This window comes from Nothoprocta perdicaria, unplaced genomic scaffold, assembly GCF_003342845.1.
Source record: "Nothoprocta perdicaria isolate Ctin4 unplaced genomic scaffold, notPer1 scaffold_6, whole genome shotgun sequence".
NCBI classification, from domain to species: domain Eukaryota; kingdom Metazoa; phylum Chordata; class Aves; order Tinamiformes; family Tinamidae; genus Nothoprocta; species Nothoprocta perdicaria.
In genome coordinates, this window is record NW_020455865.1 from 1,474,500 (window position 1) to 1,500,946 (window position 26,447).

Sequence of the window (26,447 nt, forward strand, 5' to 3'; positions counted from 1 at the left end):
CTCCCCCAGAGCTTCTCCTCTCGTGTCCCATGGTCAGGCAGTTGAGGCTGCCCAGGCCAACCTGGCCTCACTGCAGGTGGGGAGGCACCACGGAGGCYGGTGTTTCAGTGCAGCCTTGGGGACGGGCTGGACGTGCCGCCCACAGCCTGGTGCTGAGCACAGACCCTGCGGTCAGGGTGGGTGCTAGCGTCCTGGGACCTTGGGTGAAGAGCAGCCAGAGCTTGTCAGGACCCTGCTGCACGGACGGGAGAGCAAGAGCTTACCCTGCCTGCAATCTGCCTGGAGAAGGACTCCACCAAGGCCTCCACGCCGTAGTCCGTGAGCATGGAGGTGTTGTAGAGGAACTGCTCGTAGCTGTACTCCTCCCCTTGGATGATGAAGGAGTCCGGCATCAGCCCGTGCCAGTGGTAGAGCTGGTTGAACTCCACGGCAATGCGGTTGCGGTACTGGAACTGCTCCCCRAAGAGCAGCTCGGGGTCAAACTTGAGGCTCAGGAAGTACCCGCTGAGGTGCTGGACATAGTCCTCAATGACTATCTTGATGGTCTCCCCTGGGCAGGAGGCAAGAGAGGCAGCAGTCACAGGAAAGCTGACCTTGATGTACACAGAGATCAAAAACGGGTGATTCCTGGGGTGGTGACATGGACCACACCAGGATTTGGGTTGAAAATTACATTTCATGAGATAATAGTAAATTTACAATAGGACATTAAAATGAGATGACTCAGAATTACAGCACTTAAACTTTTTGATGGGCCAAAGGAAATGTTTTTGTTTAAAAAAACTGCTTATGTTCTGACAAGGGGCCTCTCTCAACAGAAGATGAGATCTGCTGCGAGCGCCTCGCAGCCTTGGAGGTGTCTTTGTGCTGCCCTGCCAGCAGGGCCGCACCAGCCCATGGGCAGCTCCCCCAAGGAACCCGTGTCACCCCCCGGAGCCAAACCCTGTAGGTGATGGCTCCTGGGGACACGTAACTGCTGCCACCAATGCCAAATGGCACGAACGTCACAACAGAAACGCCACGAGATGGAAAGGATGCAGATAAGCCCGCTTCCCACGGAGAAGCCCTGGGAAACAGGCTGAAATTCAAACGAGCGCCACGCAGAATAGCAGGACATGGTGCCAGGGTGAGATACAATCTCCATAGTCTCCGGGAGCAGAGGCAGGGCAGCCAGCACCTCCCCGGCACAGCGCGACAAGGCACCGTCGCGGGGCCGCGGCGCCCGGCGCTGCCCTCACCGATGAGGATGAGGCGGGCGGTCTGGAAGAGCTGCTCGTCGTCCCACGTGGGATGCTCCTGTTTCAGGATGTCGCAGACGCGGTTGTGCTCGCGAAGCCAGAGCGTGGAGTAGAGGCAGAGCCCTGGCAGGAGCCCGAACACCTCCTGGCCCATGGCCATCTGCTGCTCCTTGGGCAGGGCCGGCGGGTAGACCATGTGCACGGGCGCGTCGGCCACCGTCGGYGGGTACATCTCACCGTCCACCACCTTGGGGAGACAAGAGCGGGCAGGAGCGGGGRACAGGCCCTGCACCATGAGCCCTTGTATGTTGGGTGTCTGCAGGGCCCATGGTCCTTCTCCAAGMGGCATGAGGGCTGTGGCAGGACGTCCCCATGGACCTGCCAAAGAGGTGGCTCCATCCAGCCATCACCACATGGCACATGGTCCTGAGGGCTGGTGTCTCCCAAAGCTCCTGGGGGTCTCAAGCCCAGCAGCCTCCAGAGAGATGCCAGCTTCAAGCACCCACCACGGGAGCAGGGCAGCCCTGCAGCACATGCTGCTGGTACCTGGAATTTGAGCTTCCCATCCCTGAAGAGTCGCAGCTGGTGCTGCCGCTGCAAGTTGTCCCCGTACAGGTGCCCAAGGTCCACCTGGAGAAAATGCTGGTGTCACCAACGCGGCTGCACGTCCCACCTGGCGCCCGGCGCTGCTCTGGGGCTGCGGCTTCTCCACAGGGTTTGCAGAGACTGGAGATGCTGGCGAGCGGCTGGAGCAGCCGCCAGGACCGGAAAGGCCCTGGGTGCCCTGCGGGCCAAGGTGCCACCCTCACCCCGTGGCCCAGCGCCTTGGTGAAGCCGCGGCCCATCTTCCCGGAGGTCTTGAAGAACTGGTGGGTGAAATGCTGGGCGAAGAAGGCGAACATCAGGTTGGTGCCCTGGGGGTCGGCTTCGAACTTGTGCCGCAGCAGGAACCGCTCTGCCAGGAGCTGCGCGTCCGGCAGCTGCTTCCTCCCTGCGGCGACGGGACGGGATGGTCTGGGCACCTTGCGCTGCTTCCACACAGGCCACAACATGACCCAACCGGGGGGCTTCTAACCACCCGGGGGGGCTTCTAACCACCCAGGGGGCTTTAGCCACATGTGCTTCAAGGGCTGCCCAGCCTCAGCCCCTGGTTCCCGGCCTGGGAAGAGCCTTGGAGCACAGGCAGCGCTGGCCAAGCTCCGCAGATGCAGCCGCTGCTGGGAAAGCCAGGCCGTGCATGGGAGCCGTGGGGCGGCCCCATGGCACCTACCTCTGGTGCCCATGGGCGTGGGGCAGCCGTCGGGCACGGGCGGCAGCACCCGCGTGTAGTAGCTGACGTTGGCGTAGGCCTCCCAGCTGACGTAGCCGTAGGCAGAGTTGAAGGTGGGCGGGCTGGGGATGAGGTTGGCGCGGGCTGCAGGGAGGGCAGAGCCACGTGTCACCCGCGGGGTGGCCGGCYGAGGCGCACCAGGCACGGGAGCCGTGCGAGCCGGCGGACAGGCCCTGGCGCACCCAGGGATGCAGCCTAAATATTTACGCCATGTGCTAAAYGTCAGGACAGGGTGAGTAATAGGGGCCTCATGGATGTTTCCATCGGCTTTTCCTGGAGAGCCAAGCTGCTGGCAGCTGCCTGTGGTTTCCTGGTGTGCCGCGGTGCCCAGCTCTTCCCTAGCCCAGCTGCTGCCCACGCTGCTTCCCAGTGCTCGCTGCATCCCAGCACATGCACTGCATCCCAGTGTCCACTGCTTCCTGGCACTCAGCGCTGCATCCTGGTACCCCCCACCACTGCCCTTGGCATCTGCCACCTCCTCTCCCTGCTGCCGAGCGCCGCACCCTGGTCCCCACCACCAGTGTCCCCAGCACTTGCCACTGCTGCATCCCAGCGCCCAGTGCAGCCCGGTGCTGCGGCCTGCCCGGCACATGTCCCAGGCCCCCATGTGTGGCCTCACCTATGAGCACCAGCCGCATGAGCATGTCCCGCACGAAGGTGGCGTTGATGATGTCCCAGAGCCCCTGGAAGTGGGTGAGGATGAAGTGGTAGAAGGCCGGGCTGGGCTTGAGCAGCGTGCGAAGCCAGGTCCAGAGCTCGGCTGCAGGGAGACGGCGCGGCCGGCGTCACTCCCCGCCAGGGCCCGGTGCCACGTGGCGCCGGCCGGGGCAGCGGGACGGGGCGTCCCGCGGGACTCACGCGTGGTGCAGTTGGGCCCTGTGTAGCCGGTGCGGGTGCAGTCGCACTCGTAGCCGCCGAGGCCGACGCTCACGCAGACGCCCTGGTGCTGGCAGGGGTAGGCGCAGCAGGGGTTGGCTGTGGGGCACAAGTGCGGCCRTGGGTCGGGGCTCCCGAGCTGCTCCCTGTGGCACCGCTGCAGCCCGAGCTGCTCCGGAGCCGCTGCCGGACACCTCTCCTGCACCCCCTCCCTGCAAAGCGCCCCAGGGCTGCAAGCAGCAGCTCCCAGGGATCCCAGGCCTGGAGCTCCCRGCCTCGCTGCTCCTGCTGCTCCCGCTGCTCCCTCTGCTCCTGCTCTCCCACCTCCACTGCTCCCGCTGCTCCCAACCCTGCTGATCCCACTGCTGTTGGAGCAGCACGGCCTGGAGCAGCGGTCCCGCATCCCAGCCAACACCAGCATTCAGCTTCCGCCTGCTCCCCGGAGGGATATTTTCCCTGGTAGCATCGCTTGGACCTGCAGGACTCCAGAGGCTCCAGGACAGGGATAAATCCTTATACACACGGTACCAACATTAAGGCCAGCAGTCAGCGCCCAAGCAAGCGTTTGCTTTGGCAGGCGGCCGGGCTGCTTGGAGGGAAGCGGCAGGCGCTGGGGCTCCATCCTCATCCCAGGGCCGGGCGCTTCCTCCGCGGCAGCGCCGCCGGCTGCGTCTGCACGCGCCAGATAAGGAGCACGGCCGGCGCTGCAGCAGCCCCGGTGCCGCAGGGCCATGGGCCTCCGGACTCGCCCTGTGTGGGACGCGGGCTCCCGGGGAGCCCTGGCCCCGAGGAGGCCTGCGGCAGAGCTCCAGATCTCCGTCCAGCATCTCCYTGGCGCTGCGCCGGCACCGGAGCTCGCGCCAGCTCAAACACGGCTGCTTCCAGGGCGGCAGGTTGCAGCCTGCAGCCGAGCCGAGGCCACGGCGAGGAGCGGCGCCCCCGCGGACGGCAATCCCGGCACCTCCGTCCCGCTGCTCGGGGACGCAGGGAGAATCCCCTGCTCCCGCGGCCGGCACTCGCAGCGCAGATCTTTCCTGTGGCCTGGAAAAACACGGGCCGAGGCAGCCTGAGTGCTGGAAGAGCCCGGGCGCCTGCACCGCAGCCCCAGCATCCCACCCCGCTGGTGGAGCGGGGCTGTCCTCGGGCCTTGCGCAACCACCGAGCTCTCCCATCCAACCCCAAATCAGCTCCAGATTTTCCTGGAATTTGAGAACAGGTTCCGAAGCAGCTGGGAGCGAGAGGCAGAGCCCAGAGCATGCTTACCCGTCAGAAAAGGCAAAAGATTAATTTCTTCAAAACATAGGCCTATTTTCGCAAAAATCCCTCAGTTCTGGAGCCAGCTGCCATCTCCAGCAGTGATGCCGGGGCTGCCGGTGCCTCCACGGGGCCGTGCGACCTGCCGCTCCCGCCGCAGGCCCCGCGCCCGGCACACCGGAGCTCAGCTCCCGCTGGGCCTCCAGACATGCTGGCCTCCGCTTGAAGCTTTCCATGCGTCCTGACTCCAACGTGCACCCAGAGCGAGGCAAGAAGCAGATTGCTGGATATTGCAGATGCTTTGACCTCAGGCTGCTGGATTCTTTTCTTTTTTTCCACCTTTTTTTTTTTTTTTTTTTTGGCAAAAGGGAGATGTTTGCAGGCTGAGCCTGGCCCTGCCTGCGCAGAGCAGGAGCAGGAGCTGGAGCGGGGAGGAGCAGAAGCAGCCCCTGGCGCTGCAGCTCTCAGCCCTGCGCCAGCAGGGACAGCTCGGGCGGCGGGTCCTCCTCGTGCGGGGCGAGAGCAGCACATTCCAGCGGGCGGGAGCGGCGGGAGCCTCGGGGCTGGGGCGGCCCCGCCGGCTCTCCCCACCCCGCGCAGGAATTCAGCCCCGAGGCGGTCGGCGCCGGGGGCACCCTGCGGAGCTGGACGGGAGCCCCGTGCGTGACCGCGCGCTCCGGGCACGGACGAGCCTCAGGCGCGGGGTGGCATCTGCTCGGCCCAGGCCGCGCGCTGCACGTCGGGCGCTGTCTCTGTGTGTGGCACTTGCTCTGCTGCCCTGCACGGGTCTCCTTGGGTGCATGTGCCCTCATCGGGCTGCCAGTGCCACGGCTGCAGCGCCAGGGGCTCCTGCAAGGCCGCACGGGTGCAATGAGCTCTGTGCGGATGCAGTGAGCTCCGTGCAGGCCCCAGGGTCCCCTCCGTGCTCCCTGCGTGCAGCCCAGCCCGGGCTCTGGAGGCTCCTTTGCCTCTGGAGGCAGAGGAGTCCCGAATGAGCAGCCCCAGGCACCACAGACCTGGGTTACTGCAAGGGCAGCATTTGCAGGGAAAACCTGCAACACTGGGAGCAGCTGGGAGCTGGGGAAGCTGCCCTGGGATGGCAAACACCACACGTGGGAGCCGGGCGCAGCCTGGCCGCCTCCGGGCAGGGCAGGAGCAGCGCGAGGGCTCCTTAGAGCAGCATCCACCGTCTGGATGGCTCTCCAGGCCTCTCCCCATCCATCAGCTCTGCTGCTCTTCTTGGGATTCCCTCTGTCAGATGCTTCCCATGCATGGGAGAGATTCATACTTGGACACCTATCCCAGCCGGAGCATCCTTTGGCTCTCCATGGTCGCATTACGCCCCGTGGCAGCACATTCCCCAGCTCCATGGGGCCCGGGGGGATGCTCAGAGATGGTGGCCTGGGGCTGCAGGGGGCTAAGCAGGTCCCTGAGGCCCCCTCTTTCCCAGCCAGGCACCAGCTCCCGCTCCACCGAGACCCCCGCTCCTCGCTGCATTGCCGAGCTCATTGGCAGCCCCTTCGCTCCACAGCAGCCCCAGGGCCATTCCCGCTCCTACACAACYCCAGGGCCATTCCCGCTGCTCCCTGGACCCTGGGCCACATCCCGGTAAGTGGYTGTGCCGCCCTTCACCCGCGCGATCGCAGCCGCCAGCCCTGCCAAGGACGAGGGACRGAGCCAAGGTCCCGACGGGGCCACGGAGGCGGCGGTGCTGGGTGCGGGACGGTGCTGTGGCCACCGCACCACGGGCCCTGGCGGGCGCCCAGCACCGGCTGCCAGGAACGGGGACGTGCGGCCCGGCCGCCCTGCGGGTGGTCCCAGGGAGGCCGCGGGAGCCGCACAGGGAAGTTTGTTTTTTTCCTGTGCTTTTTTTTTTTAAGGGCTCTCGTGCGGCCGAGCGTGACAGGCTGGAGCCTGCTGCTCCTTGTGCAGCAGCCTCCCCATCCCAGCCTGGCTCCCAGCCCGGCTCCCACCCCGGCTCCTGCTCCCGCACGTTTCACCCTGCTGCATCCCGGGGAGCTGATTGGGTTGGATGGGCCTGGCCCGGAGCTCAGACAGGTTGGGGAGCTGCCGGGAGCAGTCGGGATCCCGCTGTCCCGGGCAGCTGGAGCAGGAGCCCCTCGCCCAGGGGCGCCCCCACCTCCCTCATCCTCTGGGACCCTGTAGGGCCGGTCCCCTGGGATGGTCCCGACACCCCCAGATCCCCCTGGTACCAGATCCCTCTGGGGCTGCTTCCCCCAACACCTCCCGGACCTTCCCGGTGCTGGATCCCCCGGTGCCGGTTCTCCCGGGCGCAGGACCCCCGGATGCCTCAGGGCTGGTCCCCACGCGCTCCTGCATCCTCCCGGTGCTGGAGCCCTCGGACCAGTCCCCCCACCGCCCTCACATCCTCCCGGTACCGAGTGCCCTCGGTGCCGCTTCTCTCACGCTCCTGGGGCCGGATCCCCCCGGACCTCCCGCTGCTCCCGCCGGTACCGGCTCCCCCCGGGCCGGTCCCCGCCCCGCTCCGGCTTCCCCCGGTGCCGGTGCCGGTGCCGSYSCCGCCCCGCCCGCCGCGCGTACCGGTAGCGGTGCCGGCGCTCCGGGCGGCGCAGAGCAGCAGCGCCGGGGCCAGCAGCAGCCGCAGCGCCCGCGGGGGCAGCGCCGGGGCCCGGGCCCGGCACCCGCCGCCCATGGCGAGAGCAGCGCGCGGCCCGGCCCGGCCCGGCCCGGCCCGGCCCGGCCCCGCCCCGCCCGCCCCCGCCCCCGCCTCTCCCGCCCATCCCCGTGGCCCCCGGTCCCTCCGATCCCCACGTCGCCGTGTCCCTCCTGCGCCCCCCGGCCCCGGGGAGCCCCGGCCATGGCCACATCCCCGTGTTCCTCCTGCCCCAGGTGTCCTCCTGTCCCCCACCAGCCCCATGGTCAGCCCAGCTCCCTCCGTCCTTCCCCTGCCCCAGGACCCGCGCTGCTCATCCCCACATCCCTCTATCCCTCCTACAGTCCCCATGGCCACATGCCTGGATCTCTGTCCCTCCTGCTGTGTCCCCAAGATCTCCATACCCATCCTGTGGTCCCTACATGTCACCAAGCTCCCTGTGCCCATGCCCAGGTTCCCCATGTTCCCCAGGACACCTGTGCCCATCCCCACACACCAATCCTGCCCCCGGAATGCCGAGCACCCTGGCACAGCCACTGGGGGCAGGAACACGGCACATGCCAGCTCCAGGAGGTGACCAGATTGGGAAAACCGCTGGTGGGTGTTTGCAGCCTGGCCCTGTCGCAGCCTGCCCAGCAAGGGCTGGCAGCACCGCCAGCCTGGCAGCCTTCGGCAAGGAGAGAGGAGGAGGAGGAGCTGGGGAAGGCAGAGCGAAGCCTGTGGCTGCAGGGAGGGTGCTCAGGGCCCCGCAGTGCCCATGGGCATCCAATCATCCCACTCATCCCATTCATCCCACTCATCCCACTCATCCCGCAGGAGCTCGCAGGGCAGAGTCCCGCGGCTCGCGGCAGTGTCTCCCATGGAGCCGAGGGGGCCCGGGGGCTGCGGCGCTTCCGTCCCTCCGGTATCGCGGCCCGGCAGCCTGCGCGGGGAGCACGGAGGATCCCCCTGCGGCAGMGGCGCTTCCGCCCGCGCGGCGGCCGCGCTGCCCGGGGGCAGGCGCACGTGCCGGGAAGCAGCCGCAGCCAGGGATGCAGCGGGAATGGGGAGYGCGGGAGCTGCTCCGCAGACCCATTTCCCACACCAACTTCCCCCATTTCCTAGGTTTCATTTYCCCTTTTTCTTTCCCCTTTTGGCCTCGGCGCAGGCCGAGGGGAAGGAGATGATGGCAGCGGGGTCGTGTGTGTCTGGGGTGGCCATGGAGCCGGAGAAACCCCCGGCAAACAGGGCCAGGAGCAGCTGGAGCCATCCAGCCGGCAGCCCCCATGTCCCGCAGCCGGGACTGACGGACGGACGGAGCGAGCGGCCGCTGCCAGGCCCCGTCCTCCCGTCGGGAGGCAGCAAAACACCGTGGATGCCGCTGCCGGTGCGAGCGGAGCCCTCGAGCCGGGCGGCTGCTCCTGCCCCGGCCTTCCCAGGCGGACACAGCCCCTGTCCCAGCGCACGCAGCCGCTGTGCCCGTGTGCGGGMGGGTGAGGAGCCCAAAAACCATCTTGGTGGCAACAAAGGAAAGATAAAAAGGGAGAGGAAAGGGCAAAATGTTGCATTGGATGTGGTGTTCCTGGCAAAGCCCAGCTCCACAGCCCTGTCGGGATGTCCCGGCTCTGGGCACCCCTCCGAGGGGTGTTTGGGGAGCACGCGGGACTCGGGGCGCAGCGCTGCGATGGGCACTGCCAGGTTGGGGCATGGGAGCAGCAAGAGGCGGCGCYGGGGGCTGCAGGGAGGCAGCGAGGGGCGCGCAGGATGTCTGTGCCGGTAACCCGAGCGCGGGCGCAGGAAGGCGCTTTCATCAGCTGTATCCATCACCCGCGCGGCCCCGCTCCTCCGGCGCGCGCGGCCCCGCCGCCCGGGCGGCCCCGTAAATGCTTCCAGCCCGGCCGCGCCGCGCGGCGGGCCGGCGCCGCAGCTGCTCCCAATTACGGCGGTGTTGGGTTCCCCGCCACGGCGCCCGGCACAGGCCGGACCCGCGCGGCCGCACGTGCTGACCCTGGCCGCCCCAAGGCCCCGCGCGTGCAGGACGCCCCGGTGCCCACAGTGACCCCCGTGCCCGGCGCGGGGCAGGGTGGCCACGCGCCGCCCGAGCCGGGGCAGGACCCGGCGCCCCGCGAGCCGCCCGCCGTCACCGCCGGCGGCCAGGAAATCGCGGCAGACACGAGCCCAAACGCGCCGCGGCCGTCCCCGGCGGCTGCCCCGGGGCAGCAGCTCGGCCGGGGCTGAGTGACGGCTTAAACGTTTCGTGCCCGGCCGGGCCCGGCGCTCGTCTCGCTGCCAGCTCCCTGCCGGCACGGGCAGCGGTTCCCTGATGGGATGATTTACCTGATTAGGGAGTTTATTTTACCCAAATTGCTGGGGGACGGGTCCCTGGCGGCTGCCAGGCCTGCAGCCGGGTCACTGGGGTGGCTAATGGGGCTAACATGAGCAGCAATTAGCGCCRGCGGATTTGACGACTGCAAAGTGCTCTGTTCCCCTTAATTAAAAATCTGTTAAGAAGATTAGTGCATAAAAGTATCAAATGCAACCCCAGAGTTTCTTCCCTCGTCGGCCCCTGAAGGCGAGTGTGGGAGTGCGGGATTGCTGCAGGAGTGCAGAAATTGCTCTTGTAAAGGTAAGGGCTTCCCATCCAAAGTAACTGCTGACAGCTTTTCTTGACTTCCCTACCAAGAGGTCCTTTATATTTAATTACAGTTTGCTTAAATTAGCCCTGATTGTTAGCATGGAGCGTTAGTTTAAATACATTTTAGGTGCATTGTTCCTCTGCGCCCTGGCTGTGCTGCAGGCTGCAGGTTGCTGGCAGGAAGAGGCGCTGGGCTGCAGGGAGGCTCCTGCACGGGCTGCGCATCCCGGGATACGGGACCAGCATCCTGGTGTGTAAGGTTGAGCATCCAGGGACACGGGACAAGCATACCGATGTGCAGGGCTGAATATTCCAGTAACCAGGACTGGGCATCCCTGTGTACAGGGCTGAGCATCCCGGTACCCAGGACTGAGCACCCCTGCCTGTGGACACAAGCATCCCGATGCATGGGGACGAGCATCCCAGCACCTGTGGCCAAGCATCCTGGGGCCGAGTATCCCATTCATGGGCGGCCCATCCCAGCACACGGGCCGAGCATCCCGTGCCGGCTGAGCCTCCCTCGGCATGCGGCCCCTTCCCGCTCTTTGTCCGCAGCCAGAAACTGAGCAAAACACAAGCAGATTCCCAGGCAGCTGAAGGTGCCATTTTTATGGATTGGCTGAACRAGGAAGTATTTTTTGATCTCTTAAAATCCTGAATATTATCTGACAGTTTATCTTGTTTCTCCGCATCCGTGTCTTTGCGGCAACGCCAGCTCATTTACATGTGTATTGCGCCTGCCTCCACGGGTGCTGAGGTCAATTGAAACTCAAGAAAAGAGGAGAAATTTATGCAAAACTGTTGATTGCATTTGTATGTAATGAAATCATCCAATATTCATCTGACTATAGACTCTAATCTGAAAGGAGAAGTGAAGGACATAAGAGTCACTGGAAAGCAATAATGAGCTTCTGTAGTGATTAAAAAAGCACTTGAGCTTTCTGAAAATCCAGCCAGAAATCGTGTCTAATCAACACGGAATATAGGAGGCAGAGATTACATTGATACATTTTGCAAAGCTCACTGCTGAAAATGCATGCGAGCTGTAAACTCTGACATGCCATCCTGGCGCTGCGTTATACAAATCCGGGAAGCACAATCAGCGCCCAGGCTCGTCCCTGGCACAAAGCAATCGCCGGGGCTCTGCTCGATGACTCACGAGGAGCGCAATCACAGCCATTTTGAAGAGCAATGTTGGTTTTTAACTCTCTCGAGAGCTCCCAGGTTCCGCAGAGTTTCTCCTCCCGGCGCCTCCGCCACGGGCCGGGATGCGCCGCGGGAAGGGGCTCCCGGTTGGGCTCTGCCGGTGGCCGGTGCCACTGCGGTGCTGCAGCCCCGGACATTGGGCCCATGGGGCTGCTCCCCGACTCCCTCCCAGCTGCAGCTCCTTCGCACCCTTGGGTGGCATCAGCTGCAGCTCCTCATAAGCCTGACCAAGGGCAAGACTCCTGCCTGTGCTGCTGGGAGGACTCCTGCCTTTTCCCTGTGCTCTTCCCAGCCTTTGGGCAGAATGGGATCCATGTGGAGGAGCCCTGCGTGTCAGCAGGACCCGGTCACAGTAAGTGCAGCGGGTGCCCGGCTGAYGGCAGCCCCAGGGCCGGGCAGCCCGGGCGCTTGGCAGCCCTTGTGCCAAGGGGAAGAGCAGGGAGAAGTCCCTGCAGCAGGGGAAGCGCCCGTCCCTGCGGGACACATCCCTGCTGCCGGGCCCAGGGAAGGGGGCACCAGTGCAGCTCATGGCATCCTGCTCCTGGGGCCGCCCTGGCACCCAGGGACCCTCGTGAGCCCACGGACCCACGAGACTCGCTCCTGGGCAGGTAATGAGGGAAGCTCCGTGGTCCTGGGCTGTTGCTGGGATGCAGGGGCTGCAACAACAACAGAAAAGCCTTGATGATAAATGTCAAAAGAAATACAGTAATCRGCTGAAAGCAATTTACTGAGCCATGTAACCGCCCTGGGCTCGCCATTTTCCTTTATTCATTTATCATGGTAGGCGCTTTGGCCAAAATACACAAAGTGGAGAAATTGTTGACATGTGGGGCCCTAGCAGAGCAAATCCGTCATCTCCTCCCCCTCCCCGCCGTGCACAAACTAACTTTTTGGGAGTTGTTTAGTTAAGGACTGCAGAGCACTTAGTGCTCTTTGAAGGGCCGCGCTCTGGGAGCGGGGCTGCCGGCGTCCCCCTTCCCCCTGCGTCACCCAGGCCCTGGGGAAGCCTCTTTGCTGCTGCAGGAAAGTACCTGCTCGCAGCTGCACCCGCGCGGGACCCTGCTCTGGCACTGCCTCCTCCCCTCTGCTGTGCCAAGGCGACGCGAGCRGCGCGCGGGGCATGCGGCAGCGGCCTGGGCATGGCTGGTGCTCGCAGCAGAAAGCTCCCGTGCTGGCTCTGGTCTTGCTCTGTGCTTCGTCCTGGCAAAAAGAGCCCTGCTGGCGGTGCTAGTGACAATTCTTCACCCAAAAAGTCACCAAAGGCTAAGGAAGTGCACAGCCATGGTCTTTGTATGCACTTTGGCAGTGTGCACCGGTGGGTGAGGAGCTTCTCCAGGTCCTCCTGGAGCTGCACACCTTGTGGGAAAGGCTGTAGGAAACTGTGGTGCCAACAGCAACRGGCAAATGCTCTTCGGAGAAGAGTGAACTCAAGGGGACAGGCCAACCAGGAACTGGCTGTTCCTCCAGGTCCCATTTTGACTTTATTTTAGACAGAAACATTTGCCCAGGTCCACAGCAGGACAGTGGAGGAGCAGGTTCACCTTGCTCGTGTTCCTGCTTCCGTCACAGCCAAAGGGAGAGCTGCTACGAGGGCTAARAGGCCGGGGATGGAAGGAGCGAGGGCACGGCCGCGCGAGCAGGTCGGGGGAAGCAAAGCTGTGGAGGGGTCAGGCCCTGGGTGGTTCAGGTCCTGTTGGGTGAATGCCCAAGGTGGGGGGGCAGCCTCACCTCCTGTGTTGGCTTCTGCTGTGGRAACCCTTCCCTCAGCTTCCCATCTTTCTCGTTTGATTTTTTTTAAACTTACTTAACCTAATTTTGTTCTTCACCTGAATAAATAAAAGCAAGGAGAGTTTCCCCCATCCCTCCAACACGGTCGAGGGTCGGCAGTCCAAAGCAGGGGTCTGTTGTGGAGGTCTGGGAGAGCTGTCCCTGCCGTCACCTGAGGCTGCTTGACGGTCTTGCTGGTGGAGGGGAGTGTGTCCATAGGGATGGTGTTTACCCGAGCAGCTCCTTGGTCTTGGCTGCCAGCAGCTTGTCCATCTCGGCTGCAGCGCTGTCTGCCATTTGCTGGATCTGCAGCACAGCACAAGCCTGAGTCACGTGCGAGGTAGCGCCAGGGGTCAGAGGGAAAGGAATGACTGGGTCATCTCCTGAAACGCAGCCTAAAGCGCTAATAAAAACCAGCGCTGGGGTAATAACCCTTTCCTCCTAGGGGCTCCCCACCAGGTTTAGGGGAGTCTGTGCCAGTGCTTCATCTGCATAGTGAGAACAGGACCAGGGAAGGCCAAGCGTGAACCGCCCCCAGCTCCTAGTCGCTGCTGATGCGGACGTGAGTGCTGGAGCACAGAAGGGCCATGGAGCCAGGAGAGCTTCCCGCTTCCCACTYGCGCTCTGCTGCTTCAGCTAAAGCCACGCAGCCTCCAAAGAGCTGCTTGCATCCTACATTGAACCCACGTTTGCTGCAATGCTTGCTGTTCTCCTGGCAGAACATCCTGGCTGAGCCCCTGAGCTACTCTGTCAAGCTCTTATTTAATGGAGCTACCTCAGGGGGAGGGTGGAGTCAAGAGACCTCCTGCCGTCAGTGCCAGAGATGAGGGCTTATCTCATTGCTAGATGAGGGCTTATCTCATTGCTTTCTGCAGCCTCTTCACTGTCACAACAAACTAGATAATAGCAGGAGTCACAGTCTTCATGTGTGAATTCCTAGTGTGTACAAAGTAACATATATATATATTTCTATCTTTAGAAGATATATATATCTTCTAAATGATAAATAAACTGCTATTGCTAAAGTACTAGCCCAGTGTCAGCTCTCCTGCTAATAAGGGTTGGAGATGGCAAGCATGTCAATGGTGCATAACTGTGTACATGCTTATTTGAGTGTCTGATGGAATGTGCATGGATGAAGGTTTGAGCACATGAGGGTTTTCATGCAGTAGTTTTRTAAGACTGATTTAGCAGCATTGACTCCTGAGATTCCAGGCATATGAGAATGACCTTTTCTCAAGCTGAAAAATCCGGGTACAAGGGAAAATTGGACTTGAGATACTACCTCTACAAATGCAGAAAACCATCTGTCTGCTCTGGGAGGACCGCTTCCCAACAGGATTCAGTTACAATAGCCTGGCCATTTTTCCTGCTCCCAAAATGCTCTGTATATCAATGTTTATTTTTGTGAGCATACAAAGAACTGTTCTGAAGCATTTGCAATGTATCTAGCTATAGCTGTTAATAAACAAACAGCTAAAAAGTAATGGCCTGCCTTCAGAGGCATCAATTCAGCAAAACACTTATGCTTGTGCCTGAGTTTATGCCCAAGTAATTGACTTTAGTGACATCTGCTCTTAGGGAATTAGGCATGTGCTTAAGTATTTTCCTGAATCAAAGCCAAAAACTCCTAACAGAGATAATCTTGCTAGCCTTTTCATTAATAACAAACTGGAACAATCCTCATTAACACCAGCTGTTTTGCAATGTCCAAGCACTGTGCATGTGGGTAGTTTGGCTCCCTGAGGTCAGCTGGTTTATGCAACAGTCCTTGGAGCCTCAGAAGCTTTCGGGGAAGACTYTTCCTGTGTTAGTTTACAACAGTTCATACCACGAATTTGGCTTTAAGATTCAAGCCCTAAATCTGACAGAGAAAAGGGCCATTATCTAACCCCAGAATTCAGCCCAGGGTCACCTATGTCCCAGAYAGGGTCTCTCTCCTGAGGTCTGGGATAATGTTCACTGTTGTACTCATATGAGTGGGCTGTGAAACATCAGAATGCACCAGGAGGAAAAAGCATACCTGCTTTTCTAGCAAGAAGATGGTATCTTCAGACACTTTGTTCTTGGACTTCTTTATTTGGGTGACACTCTTGCTTCGCACCTTTCTCAAAGCATCTTTSGATTTGTTGGTGGACTGCTTGGCGAGCTTCACAAGGCCCTCCCTGTGCTCCCTGGTTATCCTAGGCAAAGAAGGGATAAAAAAYGTCACGTGTAGCATGGACACATGTATTTCCTGTGAAGGACAGTGTGGACTCTGGGCTGAGCAGCACCATGCTGGGCTCTGCCAGGGTGCCCAGAAGCAGTGTGTGTCAYGACAGCCCTCACCCTGGCATGAGGCCCTGCTTCACAAAGCCACAGCACTAACCAGCGTGGCACCCGGGGGCTCTCCATCCTGCTCTGGGCACCAGCTGATTCGGCCCAAGGGAACTTGGTTAGCCCTGCACAGCACAGCTCCTGYCAAGGTGATGCACCTCAGTTGCGTCAGTCTCTGCCTAGAGCAAAAAGCTCCCAGCACAGCTCGGAGCTGAGGGACTTGGAATGAATCTTACTTGTTTTATGGCTGTCAGTGCAGCGCTTGAAAGTCATGCTGTAATGTTTAGGCTTTCCTTTTTTCTGCTGCCAAAGCATCTGGGGGAAGGAGGGAAAATCCAGCTCCAGGCCTAAGACACAGAGCTGAAAAGCAAAATCCTCCTGCAAAGCTGCGAGGAAACCTCCGTCCATTCCTGAAACTCAATACAGTCTCCCTGCAAGTGGAAGAGGCAGAATTGTGTATCTGGAAGCTATAGAGCTTATATTTCACTCAACTTTATTCCAGCTCATCACTAACAGGCATTTCCACTAAGATCATGTTTAACATCCTGTTTGACAAGAGGGTTATCCTAGAAGTGGTTCTGAAATTAGTGGCTCAGTATATCCGCAGCTAAGGGGCAGAGCACGATCTCAGCTCCACTCTGCCCTCACAGTGGGCCACTTACAGCTGTGATTCCACAGGAAAATCCTGAACTTTCTGTCCCGAACTAATAACTAAATGTGACAGAGGAGTCTGAGCACCTGAGTAAGACACAAGAGCAGCTGGCATGTCACCTCAGTGCCAAGAGCGTTCTGCTGCTTCCCAGCATCTGCAGCTGATCGCTGTCAGCATTAATTGTTAACGCTTAACAACAATATTTCAATTAGGTTGGTGGCTCTTGAAGCTTGCAGACTGCCTTGAGGCTGCAAGCCCCGCGCACCTCCCAGTGCTCGCGAGGCAGAGCAGGTACGTGGCAGCAGGCCCTGCAGAGCCCGCCCGTCCCGGGTGCGCGCAGGGTGGTCACTGACCGCGGGGCTCCCGTTGCGCCAGCTCTGCCCCGTCGCGGGGGTTCGGTCGGGGAGCCTGGCGCCGTGCGTGCCGTGCTGCGGCCGGGGAGCCGCGGCCGCTCCGGTGCCTCCCGCTTGCGGCAGCGGCGCTGCCTGTTCCTGAGCTCTGGCGCTCCTGGTACTTCGGAGCAGAGCAGGGGAGAGGCTGCCCAGACACAATTCCTGCCGTATTTGGCGTCTCCAGCAGAGCGGGCAGAGGCAGAGAGCCCGGGCTGGGATGGATCCGTGGCAGGGACAGCCTGCGCTTTACCAGCACCCCAATGTCGATGCCTTGGGGCTTCTCCCGCAAGCCCCCGAGCCAGAGCTCTGGCGGCCTCGGGAAGCCAGCAGAGCCTGCTCGGGCGCGGGGGCCGGGCCGAGGTCGTGCTCCCGGGCGGCGCGTGTTAAATCCGCATCTGCRGAACGCGGAGCGAGGAGCTGGCCGGCTGCTCCTGCCCGTCGCCTCCCCTGCGCTCCTCCTCCGTGAGCCCAGCCGAGGGTATCGCCTGCCTGCTTCGGGCTGCCGAGCCTTTAAGGAAATGTTTTTGTTTATGCAGCGCTGCCAGATTTCCTATGCTTCTTGGCACAGGGTCACAGCTTTCATGCCTCCCTGTCTGTCTTTATTAGCACCAATTTCTTTTTATCACTGTACAGCACCGCGGAGTTTCTCGGCGGGTTTTACGTTCCAACCAGACTGTGTGTAAATTCTCAGCAATGCTACCAGCAATGCCAGAAACTGGCGCTTTTTTTAGGCAGATGCTGTTTCTAGTTAAGGAATCCATCAACGTGAGCCAGGCCCAAGGTTCTAAAGAACAGTTGCTTAATTCTGCCACATCGGGGACTTCCACACGGTTCTGGATATGTTTTCTTTTCTTCCTTGTGCCTGCCTTCTCTTTAAGGTCAAGAAATGCAAAGCAAACCTGGGGAAACGGTGCCAAAATGGGGAGCGCAGCCGGGGTCTCTGCACAGAGCCCCTTCCCTCTGTCCCGGCCAGCCGCGGGGCTGGGGGTCCCCGCACCTCCTTGGGGGCAAACAAGCAACAGGCTCAAATCCTGCTGCTTCCGCAGTGCTGCCCCTGCGCTGTGCGATATCTGGGGTGAGGAGGAGAGGCCTCTGGGGACGGACACGCCAGCGTGTGCAGAAATGCAGCTCTACAGATGGTAACGTCTCCTTTCTCTGCTTCAGCCAGCAGCCGGTGGTTAAACACGGCGACACTTGGATGCTCCTCTCCCAGCACAGGGCACGAGCTCCCCCCCAGTGCAAACAATGCAGCCCACGGCCGAGTCCAACGCGAGACGCTTGTGCGGGTAAGAACAATTTCTCTGTCTTAAATGCTAGGAATTTCCTGCGAACAACAGGCATTAGTTAAAGGAAAGTGGGCTTAACTAGATACTCTGCATGCATAATTGCAGATGCAGATAAACATAGGGTGCAAAATATATTATTCAACAAAAAAAGCATGTATGACACTTATGATGAGAGATGTGGAGCAGCGCAGCACAAAAACAGCTTTGTTTTTTTCAAATGAAATTTCTGGAGTCCTTTCTCTCCACAGTAGGTATCTTTGCATATTTCTTAAAGGACAAAGGAAAAAAAGAAAGCTCACAATGAGTCATTAAACTTTCAAATGAGTCATCTGGCTTTCAGTAAAGCATGTGTAAAAATATTACTAATTTACAAACAATATCCAGTGTAACACAATAGTTCCAAAAAAGATGAATCTAAAAATGAGGCAATACCATAAAAGGCACAAGGTCAGGTCAAATTCAGCCAAGAGATGAACCAATACCAGTGTTCCCATGGCTGCTTTTTTTATGTTTCTTTTTAAACCCTCAGAGAATATTTTTAACACAAATAAATATTGCTCATGCAGTGCTAGCAACACAAACAAGCTAATACCTTGGGGAGTAGAGGGGATCCTAGCAGGAAGCAGAAGTAAACACAAGTGAAACTAGTGTATTTTTCCTGTCTAAACTGAAATGCAAAAATTAAATGAATAAATACCGAAGAGTAAACTCTACTTTTAAATGTTCAGTTGAAATAATCTCAAAMACTGAAATGTAGTCGAACCTGCATGGGGCAAAATATGATGCATATGTGTCCAGCTGATAAGTCAAACTGAAAAGTATTTTTAGAAACAGGCAAAACATTTCAGATTTGCAGATTTTATTTTTAATGAGTTTCCCCTCATGAAAGAATCAACTTTGGCAGAAACAACACTGTATCTGCCAGATATGCAAGGGATACCTGCAGAAATTTCAGGTCATTCTGGCACACCTGCTATAGCTTTGGCAAGTTCACTGCATCCTGTCTGTCACACCCTCCTCCAGAAATGTCATTAGASTGTTGGGAAAACGAAATAATTCGAAAAATTATGGGAAAAAATAATTCAGAGGTATGTTATTTGAGAGGACTCTAGCAGATTTTTTTGTTGTTGTTTTCCCCTGTACATTAGTCTCTTTACATTGTAAAGAGACCCTAGTTGACAGCCTGCTTTTTCAATAGGTGAACAAAACTCTGAAAGATCCAGTCTTGTCACTAAATAGTGACTGAGAATATGGGGGCTGAGGGGCTCATGAGGGCAGACCTGCAAGGCACAAGCTGAAAATCTCCCTAGTTCAGAGCCCTCCAGAGTGCCAGCCACCAAGGGTAAAAGGGAACGAGGGGCAGCAACAGCAATACACCACAGGAAGCAGGAAGCTCACTAGACAGGTCTTCCATGGGGAAAGAAGCCCTGTTTTCTTCTGCAGCACCACAGAAGAAAGTGATGGAACATGCACATTTGTTTAAAAAACAATATATTTTGCTGAAGATCGGGATTTGCAGTTTCAGAGTTTCCTCCCCTGCAATTCATATTCAAGGATGACCCAAGTGCCCATTAACAATCAAACTACTGTGCAGCACCCGGGAGCCTCAGCAATTATGAAGATAATAGTGCCCTCCTCCTCTCCTGAGCAATGGGGGAAGGGCAGAGAGCACAGGGGAAAAGAAAATCAGCAGATAGCATGATAATGTCATTCCCTTTCACCGACAGCAGCACAAAGCTGCAATTAGAATTCCCTGATCAAAATGCTAGATAAAATTCAATGTATTTTTAAAATAGATCTAAAGCACCAGAAATACTTAGTTCATCCTTACTTAGAAGTCACCTGCTTGTGAAATGCCTGTGCAATGGTATGTGCAGTGTAAAAGCCACCTCCAGCCTTTACGGGATCGTGAAATGAGGTCTGTGGTGGCTGGGTGCATCCTCACCTGCCTCCCTGGCAGCACCCACAGCAGCCCGTGAATGTACCTTGCACCAGGGCTACTCTCCCAGTTACACCTGTACCAGCAAGACCCGTGGCACAAGCAGAGCTTGAGGTCTGGCTCTGTACGAGATCCAGTCTCATCCTGGGGAGCAAACACGTGCGCATTGGGACAGCCCGATGGAGCACACTGCTGTGTATGGTAACATGTGTACTGCTCAAAAAGAGGGTTTTTGTTTTGTTTTAGCCAGAGTTCTCAATTTCCTCCCTCTTCCTTCCATTGTTCCATTTGATGGCCCCTGCAGCAAGATGCTCTTCACCTCTACTACTACGAGTTTGCTACTGCATTACTGCTGCTCAGGGCTGATACAACTCCACGAATTTGCAGAAAGCAGCAAGGAATTGGCCTTTGGATTAACCAAAAGTCTTTGGCCATCTCTTGCAAAGTGCTGCAGCCAGCTAGGCCCGAGCTTCCTCTGCAAGGGGAAGATAAAGAACACGGAGATCAGGCATCAGATGCCAAAGTGTGCTGACTTAGAGCTCAGATTCTTAGAAGAGGTTCTAGCAAATATTTTTAAGGGCTTGGATTATTTCCTAAAGAAAGATAAAGAGAGCAGCTGCATCAAGACATCACAGCAATCATGTATACGCACAAGGACAACAAGAGGCCCTTCTTGCAAACTATTATGTTGCCTTGCATAACCATGAATTTTGCTATCGTTACTTACTTAGGAATTGGGATCCGAATCATTGTCCCATCTACTTCCGGGTTTAGGTTCATTCCACTTTCCCTTATAGCCTTCGTAGCTGCAGCTGTACTCTGTAAACCAGATCAAAAGGTAAAGGGAATTAGGAAATAATTATTCCCATATGCCCGAACTCTGTCAATAGTTGGCAATCCATCTCCACAGAACATGGAAACATTTAGTTGTGTTACCAGTAAGATCAGGAAGTTACACTGGTGCCGAGAGCTTTGATCAAACTGAATGGGAAACTGTGGCTGCTCTTGGTATCAGGGTACGGAGGGCAAGAAGGGGGGAGGAGAGGGGAAGGGAAGCAACAACAAAAGAAAACTGTTTGGCTGCTTTGAAACTATTTGGATGGTTTGAGGCAATGCAGACTAAAACCGCAATAAATTCCCAAGGCATAGCCTAACTATGGCAAAGGAGATGAAAGATTCTGAGCATTTAAAAATTCCAGCTGAATGTCTTCCACTAGAAATCACAAAGTGCCAATTTAGAAATGTTAATTTAACCGCTTCAGCACTACAGCCCCCATTACATGAAACGCTGCATGAAGGCAGCAGCGGTTGTCCGAGAAACAGAGCCAGTGCTCAGCAATAAGTATATTTTAGAGCTAATTACCTGGGATCAGCTTCTCAAGACTCCATCGCTGCTGCCTGTGCTGAMACTCTGCTCTGCTAAAAAGGTGAGCTTGCTACCTGAGAAATGTTTAAATACCTTCTTTCCCATCACAGAACACTGGTGTACCTTGAGCATATTAAACTTTATGTCAGATCAGTTCTGTGGAAGGCTCTGACAGTGCCCTRCCAGCTTGTTTCATTCTTTGACATTAACGGTGACAGAACAGGCCTATATTCTCCTGGCACTAGTATAGCATTTTCTACAAGGACCACTGCTATTTTTGATGCTCTTCTCCATCASTGACTTTAGACCCAAGTTTCTACAGCAGAATGTATTTATGAAGTCCTGGAATATCAACTGACGCACAAATTAAAGCTCTGCATATTTGCTTAGGTCTTCAATGTGTGTGCACATCACTGAATGCAATGAATCTTATTCCTGTGTACTGTATGAATGAAATGAAAATACTGCTAAAAATGGGCAGAAAAATATAACTAAGATGATCTTTGCAAATTAACGCTATAAATGTGTTATTCTACGGAYAGTGCCTGCCCTGTAAGATGGTAATATTCAGTAAAAACTGTACTGTTTAGCATATATTGCAGGAGAGGGAAGAAGGGAAAAATATATTGCTCCTATCCTGTTTAAATATGTATTCATGCCTAAAAAGAGATTCTTTTCTGTTTTTGTAAATCTCAGGCATAGATGCACTAAGCAGACTTTGGCCCTGCAAATCTTTTTGTATGATTATTTTCTTTCCCAGATTCTTCAGACATTTCCATTTCCTTCTCAATACTATCAACTATTCGCTAGAAGCTGTAAATAATGACATTGAGTAATGTGTGTATAATGTCATTAAGGAGTTCAACCTATCCATGAAACAGTTATGTTACAGAACAACTGCACTGAGAGAAATGGTTATAGCTCTAGTTCAATGAATAATGGCTCCCTGGTTTAGAAATATCCTGTAGGCAATGGTACATATGGTGGTATTTAATTTCACACATGCCCATTTCTCAGCCTGTCTCAATTCCTGCTCGGACACGGGCTAAGTCATGGAGTGACTTCTCCAGCCCTCTCAGCTCTGGCACCCTGAGGCACCTCCGTGCACTCGCTGATGAGGGGCCTTCCTTCTTCAAAGACATTACACATGCTGCATGCACTTTAAGAAACACTTAGGCATCAAGTACCTTACACTGACCTCCTCTGAGACTTTGCTGACCTAATTAATTGGGGAAAGCCTTTGCAAAATAAATAGAGATAAGCTTTGGCAAACCTCCAGACCCGGAGCTGGATGAACAGCTAACCCTGCACTCATTACTCCTTGTGCCTGTACACGCTGCTCCGCTCTGAGTGACAGCCCTCCTCTCCGCAGGGCACGGGAACGCTTGCTCCCGACACGGGATGCACGGGGCAACTCGAACCACGGCTCCTGCAGAAAATTAGGCTGGCTCTCTCCAAGAGTCAGAACATCTAATTTGGGGTCCTGAGCTGAAGGCACTGTCAAGAGAGCAGCTCGCTAACTTCACTGCTGCCTATCAGGCCCTGTGACAGCACTTAGTGCTTAGTTCTGCCAGGGGAGCAGCATAAATATGGACTATTTAACTACAGGCATAGGTTTGTGCATAGCCAAGTCTTCACAAGCAACTGAACTGGCTCAAATACAAAAGGGCAGATCTAGGGTGTGTGCAAGACTACCAGGTTCAATAAAAGCTCAGGAAATGAAGAGACCTAGCAGGGCACAAGTACCTAGGTGTCCTTCCAGCATGGCACTGTCCTAGTTAGGATAATCCCTTTGCTGTCTTTCYACCAAGTTCTTTGTGATGCAAAGACAGGAGAATAGTGCCCAAAGCAAAATGATCATATTCTTGGAATTTATCGGATGGAAGCTCGAGAGTAATCATGGCCTAACTGGAAATGCTGCTGCATATACAAGATACCTTRTACTCCAGATGGAGGTGGCCAGTCACTTCTGCAAAATATAACTGTTGTGCATCAGCCAAAGAGTGCTACACAGCGCASTGAGAACTCTCAACTGCTGTCAGAGCTGAGCAATTGAGTCTAAATGCTCCTTTGCTCAGTATCAATCTGTTTGTTCCTGTGGTAGTTACTACCTACCACCAGTAACATGGCCTTACCTCTGGAAAATTGGTCATGTTCACGATGATGAGCTGAGGTGACTTCTGTGAGATCTGCCCAAGCTGGTTCAGTGGAAACTTCCCATCTTTGGTCACCACAACTATGTGATCAAAGGCCCCTCAAAAGAACGAAACACAGTGGCATTTCAGTACGACAGAGCAGCCCAGAATGAGAATGTAGCATAAAGACATGTGCAGTGTCCTGCATTCCTTCCATTATGCAACACATAGATATTACAAAAGAAAAGGATTTTTTCAGACTTACAATTTTACTATTATACTTATTCATGCCCTGCGGTATTTGCAAACCAAACATTTCAACATCATTCTAGAGCACAAGAACACAAAAACAAAACTTTTGTTTGTTTTCATTACTGGAACACGAAAACTAAGCAAAGATGATGAATAATCAAGATATATATTTTTTCATTCTTACAATAAAGGAAAAATCTAAATGTTGCTCTAAAAATCAAGGAGATTATGTCTTTAGTTTAGCAGTGTTCCCTTGAGTCCTCAACGCTCTTTTCCAAGTCCCARGAGGAAGCGCTGTACGCTGTCTAATTTAAAGTATTCAGTTTCTCCTGGAGCTGCTCTTACTCTGCTCCCTTGTTTATGCTCAAAAACATGAACAGAGCAAAAGGCACAGGAGACAAGAGGTACTTTATCAGTGCAATTAAAAAAATACCTATGGTTAGAATAAATAGTTAAGCGACTGAGCTAAACTTTCCAATTCCGTTAAAGATTGAAGTGCCAGAGCAGGGGTGGTGAATGATTCAAATTTGGTCATTGTTTAATGTTCAGTTTCATCCCTGAAACTTGATACTGCTTATAAATACATATGTTCAGAGTGTTATAGTAACTGTAGCTTAGTCAAATATATTCATGTTTCTTTCTAAAACAGAAAATCCACTAAGTGAGTAGGGCTTGTAAAGGTCACTAACCACAAATACGCATGGCAGAAAAGGTTTGTATATGCCAGACACCAGCCTGATGGCAATTTCCAAAAGGCTAATTTAATGGCAATTGGATTTTTCCTGCCCTACTGCAGCATTAGCTGACAACCTGCTTCTTCATCACATCTGCAAACAGTTCAGTTAGACACTTTTGACATCTCCCACTTACAAAAGCTATTTCCAGGAAGCTATTAACAAAAATGGATTCTTCCTGGTCAAGCCCGGGGTGAAAAAGGCCTTTAGCTGGGGATGTCAAGGTTGTAGTAATCTGCTGCCTAGTGACTAATTCAATAAAAAGGAAATCAAACTTGAAAAAAAAAATAAACACGCAGCTCAGTGCTGCAAAGACCAGTAACTTTATTTACAAACAGCAGAGCAACATCCAAGAAAGCTACTAACCTGGTGAGGTTCTAATATTGAGATTTCTGCTGAAATCTTCTTTCAGGGCTTCTACCACCGCCTGCATGTCCTCACTGGTTTCTTCCAAATTTATAATATCCTCAACCAAGGCGGCACTGATATTCACTCTAGCTTGAGCCTGCCCTTTGCCTTTCGCTGCAATTACACACAAAATTCATTTCTAACGCTTCCTTGTTAGACAGTAGAAAGAAACCACTACAATCGCTGTTAGATTCAAAACGGAGCATAAGATAAACCAGGGCAACTATATTTTCAAGTGAGCAAGCAGTCCAATGCCTGAGCATGCAATCCATCATGTACGCGGACGTCACGCAGCGGGCACGGCTCCACCTGGAACATGGGGACTGCTGCTCACGGATGCAGGCCACCCAGCAGCTCCAGGCAGCGCTTCCCAAGGAGGGACTAAAATGCAACGTGGCTGGCAAGACAGGCAGGAAAAACAGCTCCTCCAGGCCTGTGCTCTGCCTCGGGTGGATCAGTGCTGCTAGCTGGGACAACGGGGATGAGGAATTCAAGGTTTTTGGTATTATCTGGCAACAGGCTAGTAGGAAGACTGCAAAACTTGCCTTTTTTGGTCGCCAGCTGCCTGGTGAGCACGGCCTGGTGGCCACGCTGGCTGCAGGCGCCGGGCAGCGGGGCCGGGCGGCCCGCGGGCGCCCGCGGCAGCGCCCCGGCCACGAGCCGCGAGCGACACAGCGGCGGCTGCAGCTGCCGCAGGCACCTCAGGGCCAGCGCCATGGCGCGCAGCTCCTCCCGGCGCACCTGGAAAACAGGAAGGGCTGCGGGAATGCCGCGGGAACGGGCACGGGAATGCCGCGGGAATGGGCACGGGAATGCCGTGGGAACGGGCACGGGAATGCCGTGGGAACGGGCACGGGAATGCCATGGGAATGGTCATGGGAATGCCGCGGGAATGGGCACAGGAATGCTGCGGGAACGGGCACGGGAACGCTGTGGGAATGGGCAGGGGAATGCCGTGGGAACGGGCACGGGAATGCCATGGGAATGGTCATGGGAATGCCGCGGGAATGGGCACAGGAATGCTGCGGGAATGGACATGTGAATGCCACGGGAATGCTGCGGGAATGGACATGGGAATGCCATGGGAATGGGCATGGGAATGCTGCGGGAATGGACATGGGAATGCCATGGGAATGCGCACGGGAATGCCATGGGAATGCGCACGGGAATGCCGCAGGAACGGGCACGGGAATGCCGCAGGAATGGGCACGGGAATGCCGCAGGAATGGGCCACACGGCTCCGTGGCAGCCACGAGGCGGGCACACAGGCCAGGCCACACGAGGCTCCGGCCTGGACTGCGGGGCCCTGCCCTGCGAGAGCCGCGTTTGAGTTCTGGGGAAACCCGGGAAAACGCCAAATCYGGGCAAAACACGGCGTGTTTGCGGCCGGCCGGCGCGCACCTTCGCTCCACAAAAGCACACCCCAAGCAAAGCCCTGCTCTGCTGCTCAGCTCCCGCCCTGCCCGCGGCTCGCGGGCGGCCCCACGCGCGACCGCAACCCGCGGCACGTGCGCCCGGGCCACGCCCACTCCCCGCGAGGCCCCGCCCATTTCAGATGGCCCCGCCCCCTGAGGCCCCGCCCCGCAGCGCCGCCTCCTTTTAGTGCGGGCGCCGTGACCCCACACCCCCCCCCTACACTCCCTCCCCCCCATCCCGGGGCGCTGCGCTCGGGCCGGGCCGCCCGGTGGGCGCGGGTTGGGGGAGGGGGACACCGGGAATGGCGGCGGGGACACCGGGAATGGCGGCGGGGGGCACAGGGAATGGCGGGGGGGGAAGCGGGCGCCCGCCGCGCCGCTCACCGTGGCGCAGCTCCGCTGACGGCATCGCGCGGCGCCGTGACGTCACAAGGCGGCGCCGGGGCGGGCGGCGGCCTGCGGCGGGTCATGGTGAGCGGCCATGGAGCCGGGCCGCGCGGCGCTGCCGCTCGAGAACGCCTCCATCCTCTCGGAGGGCGCGCTGCAGGACGGGCACCGCCTCTGGATCGGCAACCTCGACCCCAAGATCACCGAGTGAGTCACGGCCCGCGGCACCCGGGCCTGCGCGCCGC

The 26,447-nt window shown here is 56.8% G+C and overlaps 3 protein-coding genes across 3 annotated transcripts in view; 1 reads left to right on the plus strand and 2 right to left on the minus strand.

Moving 5' to 3' along the window:
- Nucleotides 1-3,528, minus strand: part of PTGS1 (prostaglandin-endoperoxide synthase 1) — a 5,720-nt gene extending 2,192 nt beyond the window's left edge. The window contains exons 1-7 of the mRNA XM_026049320.1: nucleotides 3,427-3,528; nucleotides 3,188-3,328; nucleotides 2,509-2,652; nucleotides 2,048-2,229; nucleotides 1,785-1,868; nucleotides 1,239-1,485; nucleotides 264-550 (exon numbers count right to left, since the gene is read on the minus strand). Of these exons, the coding sequence (XP_025905105.1) occupies nucleotides 264-550; nucleotides 1,239-1,485; nucleotides 1,785-1,868; nucleotides 2,048-2,229; nucleotides 2,509-2,652; nucleotides 3,188-3,212 (969 nt within the window). The 5' untranslated portion in view covers nucleotides 3,213-3,328; nucleotides 3,427-3,528. The remainder of the gene's footprint in view (nucleotides 1-263; nucleotides 551-1,238; nucleotides 1,486-1,784; nucleotides 1,869-2,047; nucleotides 2,230-2,508; nucleotides 2,653-3,187; nucleotides 3,329-3,426) is intronic.
- An 8,869-nt stretch (nucleotides 3,529-12,397) lies between these two features.
- On the minus strand, nucleotides 12,398-25,117 carry MRRF (mitochondrial ribosome recycling factor). The gene is made up of 6 exons (XM_026049587.1): nucleotides 24,946-25,117; nucleotides 24,359-24,514; nucleotides 23,007-23,125; nucleotides 20,233-20,324; nucleotides 14,944-15,103; nucleotides 12,398-13,226 (listed from the first exon to the last, which is right to left on the minus strand). The coding sequence occupies exons 1-6, from the start codon at nucleotides 25,115-25,117 to the stop codon at nucleotides 13,149-13,151; spliced, it is 777 nt and encodes a 258-aa protein (XP_025905372.1). The 3' UTR covers nucleotides 12,398-13,148.
- Nucleotides 25,118-26,248: 1,131 nt separating this feature from the next.
- RBM18 (RNA binding motif protein 18) overlaps nucleotides 26,249-26,447 on the plus strand; it is a 10,427-nt gene continuing 10,228 nt past the window's right edge. Inside the window, exon 1 of the mRNA XM_026049493.1 lies at nucleotides 26,249-26,409. Within this exon, the coding sequence (XP_025905278.1) occupies nucleotides 26,297-26,409 (113 nt within the window). The 5' untranslated portion in view covers nucleotides 26,249-26,296. The remainder of the gene's footprint in view (nucleotides 26,410-26,447) is intronic.